This window comes from Branchiostoma belcheri, unplaced genomic scaffold (genome assembly GCF_001625305.1).
Source record: "Branchiostoma belcheri isolate BF01 breed outbred unplaced genomic scaffold, Haploidv18h27 scaffold6, whole genome shotgun sequence".
Classification (NCBI taxonomy): Eukaryota; Metazoa; Chordata; class Leptocardii; order Amphioxiformes; family Branchiostomatidae; genus Branchiostoma; species Branchiostoma belcheri.
Genome location: NW_017804242.1, coordinates 3,906,065 through 3,922,221, shown reverse-complemented (window position 1 = coordinate 3,922,221; position 16,157 = coordinate 3,906,065). Strand labels below are relative to the sequence as shown.

At 40.3% G+C, this 16,157-nt stretch overlaps 3 protein-coding genes across 11 annotated transcripts in view; 1 reads left to right on the top strand and 2 right to left on the bottom strand.

Moving 5' to 3' along the window:
- The window catches only part of LOC109482448 (roquin-1-like), an 18,592-nt gene extending 14,522 nt beyond the window's left edge, over window positions 1–4,070 (bottom strand). For all 3 annotated transcript variants that reach the window (XM_019785152.1, XM_019785153.1, XM_019785154.1), the window contains exons 1-3: window positions 3,846–4,070; window positions 2,581–2,993; window positions 1,197–1,427 (exon numbers count right to left, since the gene is read on the bottom strand). In XM_019785152.1, the coding sequence (XP_019640711.1) occupies window positions 1,197–1,427; window positions 2,581–2,926 (577 nt within the window). In that variant the 5' untranslated portion in view covers window positions 2,927–2,993; window positions 3,846–4,070. The remainder of the gene's footprint in view (window positions 1–1,196; window positions 1,428–2,580; window positions 2,994–3,845) is intronic.
- Window positions 4,071–6,830: 2,760 nt separating this feature from the next.
- LOC109482482 lies at window positions 6,831–10,355 on the top strand. 2 transcript variants are annotated; one of them, XM_019785206.1, is made up of 5 exons: window positions 6,831–6,953; window positions 7,728–8,047; window positions 8,499–8,641; window positions 9,026–9,153; window positions 9,723–10,355. In XM_019785206.1, the coding sequence occupies exons 2-5, from the start codon at window positions 7,760–7,762 to the stop codon at window positions 9,926–9,928; spliced, it is 765 nt and encodes a 254-aa protein (XP_019640765.1). In that variant the 5' UTR covers window positions 6,831–6,953; window positions 7,728–7,759; the 3' UTR covers window positions 9,929–10,355. The 2 variants fall into 2 exon arrangements, with proteins under 2 accessions (XP_019640765.1, XP_019640766.1); XM_019785207.1 differs by having other exon boundaries at window positions 7,722–8,047.
- A 134-nt stretch (window positions 10,356–10,489) lies between these two features.
- The window catches only part of LOC109482465 (leukocyte elastase inhibitor-like), a 17,472-nt gene continuing 11,804 nt past the window's right edge, over window positions 10,490–16,157 (bottom strand). For 2 of the 6 annotated variants that reach the window (XM_019785178.1, XM_019785186.1), the window contains one exon: window positions 10,490–11,570. In XM_019785178.1, coding sequence (XP_019640737.1) covers window positions 11,431–11,570 — 140 coding nt within the window. In that variant the 3' untranslated portion in view covers window positions 10,490–11,430. Of the gene's footprint in view, window positions 12,241–13,943; window positions 14,181–14,237; window positions 14,498–16,157 lie in introns of those variants that run through there. The other 4 variants (XM_019785179.1, XM_019785183.1, XM_019785184.1 and 1 more) reach the window with 4 other exon arrangements.

Below are 16,157 nucleotides of genomic sequence, written 5' to 3'. Positions count from 1 at the left end.
TACGTGCCCTCCAAAAAATTTCCAGCACCACTCCCCTAAAAATTCCTGGGGAGACCCCTGCAATTTGTTACACCTAAATTTTTATGCATTGTTTAAAGCTATCTAGTGATGATTCCATCTCTGTATTTGCTGGTAGTAAGTTCCATTCTACGATAGAACATCTCAATCCTTGATTGGTAACTATGGTAGAGCATGACTAGTTCTTGTCCTTTTCTGAGCTAGTATTAGATGTAGATAAATAATTTACATATTCTGCAATATGCAAACCATGATACTAAACCAGAAGAAGATGTAAAAAGTCTTAGTTGAATACCTCTTCCTTGAGTTCCATGAGTGAAGAGTCTCCGTCTCTCTTGTACACTTTGAAGCAGGAGGCCCTGTACAGGAGTTGGACCACGTGGCCGATGCTCGTCTTGGAGGCTTGGGAGAACTGTTTCTCCAGTCTCTGCACCACAAACATCACCAGCACCTTCCTGGACAAGGCTGAGCCATCTTCCAGAGCCAGCAAGATCAGCTTCAGAGTTTCTTCCTGCATGGCTACAGAAGGGAGACACAGCAGTTAGTAATTTTGTTCACCTTCACAAAAGCAATGCATACTGTTTTTGGTAGGATAGACCTCCCGAGGCTGGTCATCATAATTTGTGTTGGAATAAATTATGTAGCAAGCTGGCAGGACAAGCTGGAGGGTTCTTCTACAAGATTTATGCGATTTACAGAGTTTGAAAGGCTAGGACTCCAAAAAATCTGCAATAGACATAATCACAGATGAGCTGAATTCAACCAATCTGATCTTTTGAAATGAAATCAATTCAAGATGATACCTAATGTACATGTATGATTTCCTGAAATGAAGTAATAAAATTTTCACCATGGAGTAGACACATACAAAACTGGATGTGGAACTAGAGGACCGCTTCAACTTTAACACCACTTTTACCAGCAGATGGTTGCAATATCTTGGACAAGGACTAAATCATGGCTGTCTAAAAATACATGAAGTCACCAGATCATGGGAAAAGAAGAAGAGGAAGACCTGAAACCATGTGGAAGAGAACAGTGTTTATTTTAACAGCTTTGTTTGAACTGGTGTCCATGGCAACCCGCTCAGACAATGACGCAGGATGGGTCCAGAAGTCACGGCCTTGTGTCTCCCAAAGACTTGAAAGAGGAAGTAAGTTAACAAGAAAGACACATACCTGGCCCGAGGAACTGGCAGCCCCTGGCCCTGACGGCCGCCCACAGGTTCTGAGACAGCTGCTGCGGGTTCTGGTGCTGCAGAATCAGCTCCGTCACCGTCCGCTCCCCCAGAGATCGCGCCGCTCTCATCGCACGGGCGCGGCCCTCGTCCTCCACCAGCTGACAGTTCACCAGCGTGACCAGCTTACGCTGCATGGGGCGGCTCAGGGGGCTGTTGTTGCCTGCTCCTCCTGAAAAATATCCAGAAAAGTTTAGTTTAAGGAATGATTTCCATATTTAATGAAGACATGACAAAGTAATAAGATAACTTCTGCAAAGCAACTGTATAATGTTTATTTTCACAGGTATAACCTAAGAAACATAAACTACTGCTCTGGTTATTCTTACCCAAACATATTCACATAATTGGTGACCAGCCCCTCCAACTCTGTCCTGCAATTGCTACATAATGTAATGCAACACCACAGCTACAGTACCAGCAGTGGTCGAAATACTTTTTTTCAGTGCTCTGCAATATTGCAGAAGAGTCAAAATTTCGTCCTGCAATTTGGAAATACTTTCTGCAAATACACAAGCCCCCATATTACAACCTTCTGAAACCAATAATGCCTATTTTTACATCATATATATATAACGGTATAGCTTTGTAAATCTGTAGCATTACTGAAATTCTTCAAAATATCACTCTTTTAAATATGTTCAGACAGTAAAATTGTATCGGTCCGGTCCAAAAAAAACCGAAACGTCGGTGAACCGGTTTTTTTGACCGGAACAAAAATCCATATTTGTTGTTACTGACTAACTGATGATCACTACATACAAAGAAGCCTGCCAGGAAAATGAAAATCCAGCCTTCAAATAAAAGAAGTTTACCTTAGTCTCCGTCTCTCTCATTTTGCAACAATATTTTCCCGTATTTTGGTACCGATAGTCATCTAGAAAGCATAAAGGACAAGTCTACGGGCCGGCAGGTTCGTGCGGCGCAGGTTTTCGATCTATTCACAGCGCCACTGCTTTGCTAATTGAAAACTATTGAATCCAGAGCCTATTTTTTCCTTCTGCAAAATTGCAGATTGTAAGATTTTTTCTTCTGCAATCTTGAAAATCTATCTGCAAATTGCAGACTGCAGACGGGTATTTCGAACACTGACCAGTTACTATGCAAATAATAATGCTTCATGATTGTACATACAGAATGCTGCTGGAAATATAAATCATGCAACTTACAATGTAGATGTTTGAACTATGCTATCATAATGATCTTTTTCCTAAATTCATTGTGTAGCATTCTGACCAGCTGCCATTTTGGATCTGCTTAACCCACCAATATGGCCATAGCTATATTTAACAAGTTGCAAAAGTTTATGAAATGCTGTTCCATACCGCCACTGAATGGCTTCAGGTACAAGGCCAGCTCCTCTATACACTCCATGGCATCCTGGTAGTACTCCGTAAACTCGCTGACTCCTTCCAAACCGCCGTTCTCCGACTTCTGCACGTCACCGTTGACCAGCTGCAGGATGGCGTAGTTGACGGGCAGGACGTCCGTATCTACGGTGATCGCGGTCTGGTCGAAGGGACACTGCTTACTGTGGAACTGTCCCAGACATGTCTGGCACACGGTGTGGCCGCAGCCGAGGCTGATGGGCTTGCGCTGGTTCTCGTTAAACTCGTTGTAGCAGATCGGACAGGACAGGAAGTCTGTCCACTGCGGCGCTTGGATCGGCATGTTCGTTCTTTTTTTTTTTACTTTTTTTTTCTTTAGGACTCACAACACTGTTGCAATGCAATTCAGTCTGTAAACAAAAAACTTGGCTTAGATGTAGTGTAACATCAAATAGTTTAACTGAAGCAGGTTTACTGTATGCAACAAATTACATTATCAACTGCTATCACATAATCCAGCCAGATAACTGCAAATAATTAAATCAATTATTTCAGCAGTCATTTGCATACATACATACAGAGCAATGTGTTGCATATGTGGATATATTTGTAATTTATATTCAAATGCTTCAAACAATATTGATCAAGGTTTTGATATGGGCTTTAAAAGAATATTAATACAGTACCAAGCTATCACACCCCCGTGATATCTTAGCAAATAACTATTGTATTCTTTTGTTGGCGACTTTTATCATATGTGTTACAGAAACTGGAAATCATTTTCTACCATATTTTTTGTCCAGTTTATTATATTTGGTGCCAGTGACGTCATAGTTACCCCCAATGACACTTCCATATAAATCATGCTATCTACGGTGCTTCCTCGTTGTCTGGCATTCTTTTTGATTCCTTTTAGTATTGTCTTCTGATTCATCAATGTTGGTAAACAAGATCTATGTCAGAGTCATTACAACAAAGTGACGTTTCGAGGGCAATTTTTTTGGATATGCCAAGACCTGAACGCAAACATAAGGAAAGTAACTAAAACGCAAACGCCAAAGTCTACGTTGTTGTCAAAGAAAACACACAAAAAATCCGAAAGCTAACATCACACTACATGATAAGAAGTTCCTCCGCAAACAAGACGTACGAAAAACCCTGGTGAACCCCCATTAAAGAAAGCAGAAGTGAAGATGTCAACAAACAACAAGGATCTAAAAAGAGGACAGACACACTAAGAGGAAATAGGGGAGCAAACTTACCCTCGAAAATCCACCAAACTCCCTTCATTCTCCAAAAAGGAGAGTCCTAATAGTGGCTCATGTAGTAGACTCCGCATTGAACGCGAAGCCTTGCCTACATGTATTGCCTACGATGCCCCGAAAATCGGGAAAATTAAAAAGTTGCACAAATATATGTGACTTTATGGGACCAACATGGCGACTGATTCAGTCGGGGAAATTCTGCCCCCACCCGGTTCGTTCTGGATGGTATGCAAATGAGCCAACTCGGCTTGCTATTGGTCAATATTGGCGTTACGTCACCCGTAGAGGTCATTGAACCGGGAAGTGGACAGAGCGGGCTGGTAGGGACGGACCATGTAGGAAAGTAGGGGACATAGCTAAAAATGTCTAAAATAAACATATAAAATCACAAGATTCGATGTAAAATACCGCGACAAATATCAAAATTTGAAGAATACAAAGGTAACATAATAAAAGCACTGGTATAGTACGTAGAATGAATTGACCTAATATATGGTAACCTATCTAAAATCCAGTCTGAATGAAACAGCCCTAAACTGGATTGATAGTTTCAACTATATTAGAGTCTAACGTTACACTGTTCACGGTTCAAGTTCAAGCGGATAAAAAATTGAAATCTCATCCTAAAAGCTCTGGTGATCTGTGGAATCAATTGACGTTGAAGAAATGAATACAACCTTGGAAATCCTGCTGGACGAAACTGCCCTAAACTGGTTTGGTTTAGATTTAACCATGGAGGGGGTTTTCTACCTCCATGATTTAACCATGGATGGAGTTAAAAGTTTTTCTACCTCCACGATTCGACCATGTCCATGCACTTTAAGTTCAAGCAGATATGCCAAGATTTTTCAATCTCAACCCTCCGTGAAATAATGAGTTTGCGGAGACGCCACGATTTAATAGTAATAGAATTGGTACATGATGAATAAATGTTTCAAAGAAGCCTCAAAGAAACTTTTATAAGCTTTAACCTTAATTCTCCTATCCCATTTCGTATAGACGAATTGCATTTTGCTTTAGGTTGTCCGATGTAACTGCTATCACACAATCTAGGTATTAAACTGCAAATAATCACATCAATTATTTGAATGGATCATCTCATTTTACTAGTCTGCTAAAATTAACAATGTATAAAGTAGAAGATGAATTACATCCGGCTCGGACCGGCTCGATCCAGCTCAGCTACCATTGGCTACGATCTACCTAGCGAGGCAGGTCGTTGGTAGTCTCCACCAGACTCCTTTGCAGGCTGAATATAAATAGTAGAAATCGGCTGAGAGGGACATCATTTACCAGAGGCAAGCTGGACCCTCTATGGCCGGACAATTCCTCTGGTAAATGATGTCCCCCTCAGCCGATTTCTACTATTTATTCAGCCTGCAAAGGAGTCTGGTGGGAGACTAGATCGTTGGCGTTGCTGACCGGCATCATCTCAAGATCTCTCAAGTCGATAGGGGGCGTTCCCACTGGGGTAAAGTTGCAATCACCCTATCAAAGCCGATTGTCAAGCCGGTCGCCAATTCATTCGCTTCGTTCCGGACATTATTATCCTTATGGGAACAGGGACATCAGGGCCCTTGAAAGAATCAAAGAAATCTTTAAAATCTTGGGTCTATTAGTCCCAGGGATTTTTCTTTGCCCCTATTTGGACAAAAAAAATCCTCAAAATCTAGAGTGAGTTTTCTGAGGTAAAGAGCACGTTAGATGTAAATTTGCAAATCTGGCCATTATTACCTTCGCCAAGAAGGTTATGTTTTCAGTAGCGTTTGTCTGTGTGTGTGTTTGTGTGTGTGTTTGTGGTTTAGCAAGATAACTCAAGAAGCAGTGAATGGATTGAAATGAAACTTGGTAGGTATGTAGGTCTTCATGAGACCTAGAAATGATTAGATTTTGGGCCCCCTGGCGGCTTTCCTAGGTACTGCAGCAGAACTTCCGGTTTTGATATCTCGTGATTTGGACATGCTAGGGTCACGAATTTTGGTTGGTAGATAGTTCTTGGAGTAGGGAAGAAGTGACATGAGTTTGGGTCCCCTAGCGGCTTGTCCTGGAACTGCAGGAGCATTTGTTGAAAAAATTTTGAAGGATGATAACTCAAGAACCGGTTGACGGATTGTCATGATCTTTAGTATGTAGGTAGTTGAAGTGATGCTTGACATAATCAGATTACAATTATGCAAATCAGGGGCTAATTTGCATAATTAATGAGGAAATTCTATAAATCTGCTTTGTTCGATAATAGAACTATGAAACACTTGTGACATCTAGTTACTAGTACTTGAGAACAAGATAAAACATCTGAGGATATAGATTATGTAAATGAGGACCTAATTCGCATAATTAATGGCAAATTTTTATAATTTCATGGTTATAACTGTTGAGAATTTCATACCTGCCACATTTGGAAGTTAAGTGAAGCTGAACATCAATAAACATAATTTATTACAATCATGACCTCATTTGCATAATTGATGAGGAAGTGATATAATAGCCTTTTTGTTAAAATAAGGCTGTCATTGGGTGGAGATCGAATATGATCAACTGATATAATCCACGCAAATGAGGCTCTTATTTACAAAATCGATGATTAAATTGTATAATTCGTCAACCGCAAGGGTTAACATCACTTGGCGAAGGTATGAGATCGCGGAACTCTTGTTTCATGTTTGCAATGATCATGATGATAGAGTCCACGAGCATATACTGTCAGTATAACGTTACACCAGAGATTCATGAGAGACCCCATGAGAGTGGGGCGGTCCAACCTTAATATGGACCGGCCCATTGGGAAGGTAGGGGGTTCTTAACTTTATTTCAATGCCCTGTTTGGAACTGTTTTGATCAATAGACATAAATGATCACAGTATTTCCCAAAACGACTATCATCAGGTATGTTTTTCTCGCTCCTCAGCCTGATTATAGAGCCGTTTTATCTCTTAAGGACCAAACTACTTTAACTAGGCTAAAGGTCAGCCCCATGCAGACGTGACCATAGTGAGTGACAGCAGACCTGGAGACCGCTCTAACACGTGGCTGTGCCCTTAATTCTTGTCATTCCTCACAATTCCTCAGGTTTACAGCCCGTGGTCAACAACTTCGGTGGCATAGGTAAGATTTGCACCCGGCCCCAACTGGCCCAATCTAGTTCTTCCTCGCAAAGTAATACTTGAGGCCGTGGGGCGGCGTGATCGCGTGAAATTTTTTGACAAAGACGAAAGAGCCGGTTCAATCATGTCATTGGGTTCACGTTGCATCACATATTCATTCATATGAGACGCATATGAAATGCATAGATCACATTCGAAGCTGTGAAAGTAGAAGGAGTTTCCCCTTTATCTTGTCTTATTGCTAAAAGCACCCTTTTTTGAGGGCGGTGCTGACTTCACCTTATTTGGGTAATCTCCAAGCAGATGTTTGGCGCCGGCATGTTTGTATAACACAGTGTACGCCTGCATGTTCTGTCTGTCAAGTGTGTTTTTTTTTGGGGGGGGGGTGTAATGTTCGACTTTGCCTGGCATTGTTTCTCCATTTCTAGGTCCTTCCCACGCTTAGTCCCATATTCATATTAAATCAGCCATATGATTCTAGCCATATGAGAATCATATGACTTCTATTATAAACCCAACTAGTACCCACAACCTCCTGGCCATGGCACCTTTTGGTGTACATCTCCAGTTTTTTAGCTCTTATGCAGTCAGAAACACAACACATACAGACAGACAGACAAGCCCAAAAGAATATTTCAAGCCTTTGAGGTGAAAAGGATTTGTAAAAATAGTTACAAAATCATTAAGACACAAGTGCCAACACTATTTTATGAATTTTTAGACCCATTGGAAATAGTTGAACAATTAAAGCCAGCTTTGTGCTATCGTTCATCAGTTCCTGTGAGTACAGCCCAGCAAACCATCGCCATGATTGTCCGCCACACCGCAGAAGAACCCCTGAACCCCGTCCCGCAGATCCCCACCGTGAAGGGGAAGGAGATCGTCGCCCCCGGAGACGGTATGGGCTACTCCGCGTACGAGGTCGTGCTGGGCAGCGATGGTAACGACGTGCTGGAGTGCGGAGGACCAGGATGCACCAGTAACCACATGTACTACTGCATGGCGGGCAGCGGGAAGTGTGTCCTCGCCAACGGGAAGGAAATCTCCGTCCCCTCAGATTTCTTCATGGGGTTTTCTTCTGCTGTCAAGTGCAAGGTAGGTAGTTGTGACGGTGACATGTTTTTTTTTCTTCTCTACACATCTGTATCTGTACAGTATATATATAGCAAATAACACACCAGGTTGGTAGCAGGCTGTATACATTGAATGACCTGTCACACCTAACCTTACAAGTTTGCACATCTATTAGTAACTACTTGTGCTAGCAAAGATACCGTATCGTATATGGTGACATGATTTTACACGTTGCAGTCAAAGATACTATGCTTGGATTTAAAGATTGAATTTATAAGCGTGGTCTGCTCGAATTATGGTAAAAGAGGATTCAGATTTAAGTCAAAGCCCTTAATCTGTTTACAAATACGAAACTTCTTGTTTCGACATACATAAAACAAAACTACAGACACCAAATCAGTATGGAAGACAGAAATAAGAAGAAATATTTGTTAATTTGCTACAGTAACTGTAACAACCCTTTTTTTTCCAGATTACAGCTTCAGAAGCCATGCGGCTTTTCTGCGTGTTCAGTGAAGATGACTCCCCCTCTGAGGACCGCGTTGTCGTCAAACCACTCTCGGAGGTGATCGGAACTGACCGGGACGTGGACTGGGGCAGCGGCTTCAGCAGAAGGTTGTTAAAAGTCTGATTATTAAAGACTTTATTTGCAAAATCATGCCCGAAGCTAATTGCTTTTACAGTCATTATAAATATATTATGTCAATCATCTTTAACTTCAACCCGCTAAGGTACCAAATCTAATATTTTTTGGTTACAGGGTTAGGCAGCAGGAAGATGGTTAATGTGGTAACCAAGAGCATTTGGGTAGAAGCTATGACCCATGACCTTCCCCCTCCCATAAGTAGCTCCTGTCAGTATATATATTAATGGCAGCGTGGCATGTTGGGTGCCTCTTGATTGAGTTTGTCGGTTTCTAATTCTATCTCTTGTGCATGAGAGTGCAGATACATAATGTACATTTTGTATTTAGAAGTTCTTTCTATTTTGTCCTGGAAGGTTCCTGCTGAGGGATGACAAGTTTGGAGTCTCGGTGACCTTGACCTCTGTCTTCACCCGCCCTGAGACAGTGAACGGGGTCCCTATGTGGTACAAGAACCACAAGGAGACTGCCTACTACATAAACGGTACGTACATGGAAATCAAATGGCTACTATAGGGGCTCATAATGATTGACATGGTTTTCCTTTGGACATTTTACTGCAATATATTTACTTTGTGGTCAATTAAATCAATTGTTTAAGGTGAACCAGGATAAATGTATAGTGTATAAATGTACAGTATATTGTGTAAGGAACTTACTTGATAGACACTTAATACTTGGCACTGGTGGAGGTAACATTAAAGATTGTCTTCACCAAATTTTACCTGCACCAGTCAGAATTTAGGAAGTGTGGATCATGCTTAGAATTGTAAAGAAACCATTGCCATTATTTCTTTTATATAACAGTTAATAGGTGATAACTGTCAATGCAGCTGAATATCAAAATCTGCCTATACCTACAGGTACATGTATGTATGAACCCTGAGTTAATGGAGCAATGCAGTGAATATCAAAAATACATTTTGTACCTGTACAGTTCCAATTTTACCTGCTCTAACCGTCATATGCAGGATTTGGAGCCCTGAAACATGCCATAGATAATGTATAAGTTACAACTTGATCCTTACCTTTTGTTAACTGTACTTCCCAAAGGCAACATGACGTACCAATGGGAGGAGGGTAAGCAGGAGGCGTCGTTCCGGCCCGGCGGGACGGCGTTCATGATGAACAAGAACGACCCGCACCGCGCCCTGCCCAAGGAGGAGTCCCTGAAACTGTGCGTGTTCTACCCAGCTCTGGTCGGCAACGAGAAACACAGCTTCGACGGGGGGTACTCTGTGTACGGTGCAGCCGAGTAAACATGTCCCTGCTGAGCACGTCGGCAGAATGTACTGCACCTGCGCAAAACCGTAATGTTTTGTACATAGCACTTTGGCAGAACACCTCATTTAAGGTCATACTTGCACATATAAGGTCAACATCCCGACTGTAGTTTCCAAATGTTATGTAAGAAAAAATTTTGTCTGCAACGGGCAAAATTCTGAGGCAACGTTGACCAAACATCCAACGGAAACCGTGAAAAATGGGGGTTTTGCACAAGCGCAGTACATTCTGCTGACGTGCCAGCTTTGCTTGTCCCCATGGTACACCCTTGGCAGGGGAAAGGTTAAGTGTGTCCTTGTCTTAGAAATGCAGCACGTAAACAAAGCTATTTATAGCTAAGGTTCAAACTGAGCAAACCTAGGAGGTTTACATTAAATCTTCTTGAGCACTTCAAAAAAAAAACTACTTCCTTATGGGTACCCCCTTAGCAGGGGGAGGTTAAAGATCCTGGACTATAGGAAAAGGGTTACCAACTCAGGTTGTACAGTCATGTAACTACATGTACATGATGTAGTGTTACTCTAGATCAAACTCGTAACAAACATACAACGTAAATTTAATGTCATAAAACTGTATTTATGGTGTATTTCAAGAGCCCTCAACAGACAGAGTTTTATGGTCAAAAAAGCTAGAAGCATTCCAACTTCAGAATCTCCCATGTCAATGATGTAATATTACTTGTATTACAAGAAGTGGTGAAAATTGGAATAAAAATTCAAACCAATCAAAGATTGTCATCAAAGATTTATTCCAGAATTCTAAGACTCATGTACCACACCTCATGATCATACATGTACCTCTAAATAGAATAAAGCATACACCATGATTGCAAAACAGCAAGACTGCATTTGGTTGTCATTATCATATACATTGTAGTAAAGTTAACATACTTTGATAGACATCATAATTACAATACTAAACTTGAAATGACATTCTTGACATTGCAGCAACAGATTAATCTTTAAGCGTCAATTTTAATACTATTAAGAATATTCCTCAATGAAATCACTGCTTAACATTCAAAATCTTTAATATCAAGTATACAATTATGGCAAAAAATCCATGCTTCAGAGATTTAACTAATTTTTGTCTGGAATTATTACTACTACCCAGTAGTGTTCTTCATTCAAATTAGGGAAATATGGTACGTAAATTACGTAACTATTACAGTGACTCCATGCATTTCTTATGGACTTGATCCCCTCCTTGAGTACAATTCCAAGCAACTGTCACTTCCTCTTAAGTATTATAAATTTCAGCAACTGACAATTTTTCACATTTCACAATTAACCTTCCCCCTGCTCTTCACCCTTCTACATTCGTTAGGATTGACAGAAGTGGCATGAGGAGGGTTAAAAACTTAACACACTCAGACTCTTTTTCCTATAGCACACTTAGAAGTAACCTGAAGGCACGGAATTACAGATTACAGAAATCAAGAAACCAAAAACCAGGTGAGAGAAGATTCCAAGTGACATCACCCCTCTGTGGGTTTGGACATACGTCCGAGGAAGAGTACAGAGCTGGAACGGTTGTCCCTGATCAGAAACATGAAGGGATGGTCGACCAAGAACGGTACTGGAGGGCGTGGCATCATTCTCATCTTCATCCTCACACCTGGAACCAAATGTATCTGTGTCTGTTTTCGGTTCTTGACTGTCTTAAGGAAAGATGCACACATTTGCAAACTAAATTATCCCAAAGATGAACTGATGATTCGTTGCAAATCAATCGAAAGTGTTGAATCAAAGTGGCTTCTGCATTTTGCCGAAGAAGAGGACAGAGTTGGAGCGGTTGTCTCTGATGAGAAAGATGAAGGGATGGTCGGCGAAGAACTTCATGGGAGGGCGTGGCATTCTTGCTCTCCCAATAAGCACCAAACCTGGAACCAAAGGTATCTTTGTCTGTTTTCGGTTCTTGACTGTCTTTGGGAAATATATTTGCAAACTAAAGTATCCCAAAGATGAAAGATGAACTGATGATTCGTTGCAAATTAAAATATATTGCGATTGAAATCAGGCATTATTATAAAAAGTTGACAATCTCAACTACTCATTTTTTTCTCTTGATTCTTGCTGCAAATTTAAGTCTGTGACCTCTGTGTTGATTTGATGAAGATTGAATGGATTGGATCTTTTGATTCTTGCTGCAAATCAAAGTGGCTTCTGCATTTTGCCGAAGAAGAGGACAGAGTTGGAGCGGTTGTCTCTGATGAGAAAGATGAAGGGATGGTCGGCGATGAACTTCATGGGAGGGCGTGGCATCATTCTTGCTCTCATCATCACACCTGGAACCAAAGATATCTGTGTCTGTTTTCGGTTCTTGACTGTCTTTGGGAAATATATTTATGGGTTCACCACACCACGAAGTGGTGTGGTGAAACCATATTGCTTTTTCTGATGTTTCTTCTCCTTCTCCTCCTCCTTCTCCTCCTCCTGCCATATCTTTAAATGGATTCAGCTTCTTCATTTTAGGGCCTAAGGTCCTAAAATTTGGTATGGAGGTACAGTGGGCAAATACCCCTAGGCGTTTTTTAAATTATTGTGATACAGGCTTTTAGAATGGTTTTATTTGAGTTTTTTGGCTGTGTAATAGCTAATGTATTACTGTGTAAGTGTGCAGTGTTTACCACATTTGGACATGAGTCATCACAATGGCATGCAAGGCATCAACCAATAGGCATGCAGCTTTCCTCTATTCTCCTTGCTGATTGGCTGTTGGGATTTAACTGGCTTAACTTCATTTACACCTGCACAGAGCCATGCCATACTGACAGTATGTCTGTATTCAAGTGTTTTGGTAGGTATTTTAAGCTTTCCTGCTCCAGCATTGGAATGCGGGCTATGAACGCTTCTTTTTATCTTGAAAATCAACAGTTTGCATTATGCAATCCTAACCAATAATGTAGGGAATAGCTATCCAACTGTTGTAGTCTTAGTTGTATGTTACTTCATACTATAGTTATATCATTGTAAAGCATTGTTTTCCCTTGTGTTTCTCATTCTTTCCCTGCCATGTGGTAAAATGTGGTGAACCCATCGCTATATTTGCTCCAAAGCAAATATTGGCCTTTCTAGTTGCAACCTAAAGTATCCCAAAGATGAACTGATGATTCGTTGCAAATTAAAATATATTGCGATTGAAATCAGGCATTATTATAAAAAGTTGACAATCTCAAATACTCAATTTTCTCTAACTTGATTCGTGCTCCAAATTTAAGTCTGTGACTTCTGTGTTGATTTGATGAAGATTGAATGGATTGGATCTTTTGATTCTTGCTGCAAATCAAAGTGGCTTCTGCAATTTGCCACAGAAGAGGAAAGAGTTGGAGCGGTTGTCTCTGATGAAAAACATGAAGGGACGGTTGACGATGAACCATGTAGGAGGTGCAGGCATCGAACATCCAAGCATTATAAAATACACCTGAAACCAAATGTATCCATGTTTCATTTTTCTGTACAGTTCTTAAAGCTTTAAGCTTCTCCCTGACAAAAACTCAAAACTACTCCAGACCTACAATGTCAAACCTCACCAAGAAGACCACCCTGGGAAGCAATACAATTGTCTATGTGTACAGGTGGTCACTGTAGTCACTGTAGACTGTGGTCACTTAATGCTTGTGTCAATGGAAAATTATTTAAATGGCCTGACCAAAAAGTGATCACATTGGCCACTGGGAGTCACTTGCATGAGTTTGACTGTACTTCTTTAAAGCAACGTCATCTACATCTAACTTGGTTTTGGGTGTTATAAGTCTTAATTAGAACATTGGACATAACTCTTGCATCAATATCATAGTGGCTTCTGCACTTTGCCGAAGAAGAGGACAGAGCTGGAGCGGTTGTCTCTGATCAGAAAGATGAAGGGATGGTCAGCGATGAACGACATCGGAGGGCGTGGCATCGCCATATTCATCATCATCATCACCCCTGCAACCAAATGTATCATTCTGTGTTTTTCTACAGGTTTTTGCTCAAAAACTAGTACTTAAAAGGTTCTGATTCTTTATTATGTATTTGATTTCATACAGTTTGTGCATCACAGAAGTTGCAAATTCCTTCAGAATTTTTCAGAATCAATCTAATGTGTCAAATCAAAGTGGCTTCTGCATTTTGCCGAGGAAGAGGACAGAGTTGGAGCGGTTGTCTCTGATGAGAAAGATGAAGGGATGGTCAGCGAAGAACGGTGTTGGAGGGCGTGACAGAGACATAGTCATCATCACCATACCTGCAACCAAACATATCAGTGTTTCTACAAGTTTTTAGAAAGTAACGAGTCAATAAATAAAAGTGATGAATAAGGTACTGATTCTTTATTTCAAACTGAAGCACTTGATTTGATTGAGTTTGGACATCATGGGAATTGTGAATTACTTCTGAATGGCTTCAAAATTAATCACAAAGTGTAGCATCAAAGCGGTTTTTGCATTTTGCCAAAGAAGAGGACAGAGCTGGAGCGGTTGTCTCTGATGAGAAAGATGAAGGGATGGTCAGCGATGAACGGTGTTGGAGGGCGTGGCAGCGATCTTTTCATCATCCTCACACCTGGAATCAAACACGTCACTAGTACTGCATGTTGAACAGGCTTATAGGAAGATTCACACCAAATAAAAAATGATAATAAATCACTTCTAATGGCAAATTATGGCTTTATTGAAAAATCTTTCATTGTTGCACAATTAGTTCGCTCTACATCTGGGTGATGCAAAAATTTCTTCATTATCCCTCATATCCCTCTAGATCTGATTAATATATTTCACCCCTGCATCACAATTTTTATAATAGCATGAAAAAGCAAATTAACCAATGATGCTGTCATTCTGTCATATCCTCAATTTCCATAAGCGATTCACCCAAAATCCTTCATCCAGAATTATACTGTCATCATTCTTCAAATGATATACAAATCATGCCTAAATCATAAATTTGCTGTAACAGTTGTATACAATCACATGATATTTTGATAGGATTTGTGGATACATGTTTTAAGTTGTGCCAAAAGCATTTCTGTCTGAAACTTAAGGAAATACCTTCCAAGAGGGCTACTTCTCTACTAACTTATAAAAGTAAGGGTACAATGCAGTTTCCTCTGTATGAGATGAGTAATAGTATTACTATTACTAATGTACAGAGGAATTATAGTATTATCAAAATTCACAACCTCAAAGAAAGCTGCAATTCCAGATCTATAAATCTAAAATACTAACAAACTATTAAGAACTTCTGAAAATGGTTATATGTATGTATTTCATACACATTCACACAAACTTTGGTTCCCCAATACATATACTGTACTGACCCACACACACACGCATGCATGCATGAAATTACCTTGTGCAATTCTACATATATACATGTTAGTGCCTAGTGTGACTATCAATGTGTAACGACCCCATGCAATGCTCATAAATTATACCTTAAAGTAAGACAACCTAACATACTAATATCTTATAACCCTCACTTCCAGACAATGTTTTTTTTACCAAAACTGAATTGCAGTTTCCTCATCTAACACAATGAGTACTGAGGACTTGGATGACAATGGATCTACATGAACATATGTAAGACAACTTCATGGCAAGAAGAACAAGCAATTATGAGAATGCTTCCCTCAAATACTATCTGACCTCTGCCAAAAATGTATCATACCAGATCATCATAAAAGCTACATGTTACTGTATGGTTTAGGTATCATACTATCTTTCCAATTCTCATCTCAGACCGATTTCCCAACCCATCACCTAACATCAAAAGAGATATCATGATATAATCATAGCCACTGCTGACTGAGAACACTGAGAAAGCATAATAAAATGAAGACAAATTTGCAGGCTGCTAGCCAAAAATGTATCATACCAGATCATCATAAAAGCTACATGTTACTGTATGGTTTAGGTATCATACTATCTATCCAATTCTCATCTCAGACCGATTTCCCAACCCATCACCTAACATCAAAAGAGATATCATGATATAATCATAGCCACTGCTGACTTTATGCAGCTGGGTTGTACACTTTGCCATAGAAGAGGATAGAATTTGATCTGTTCTGTCTGATGAGGAACATGAAGAGATGGTCAGCAATAAACTGTGGACCCTTTCAAACCTTTAAGACTATATATTCAAGACCGGAGCTGTATAATACGGTAACACCGGTATGTGTTATAGATGTCTATGTCATATGTACTCTACTCTCTCTCTCTCT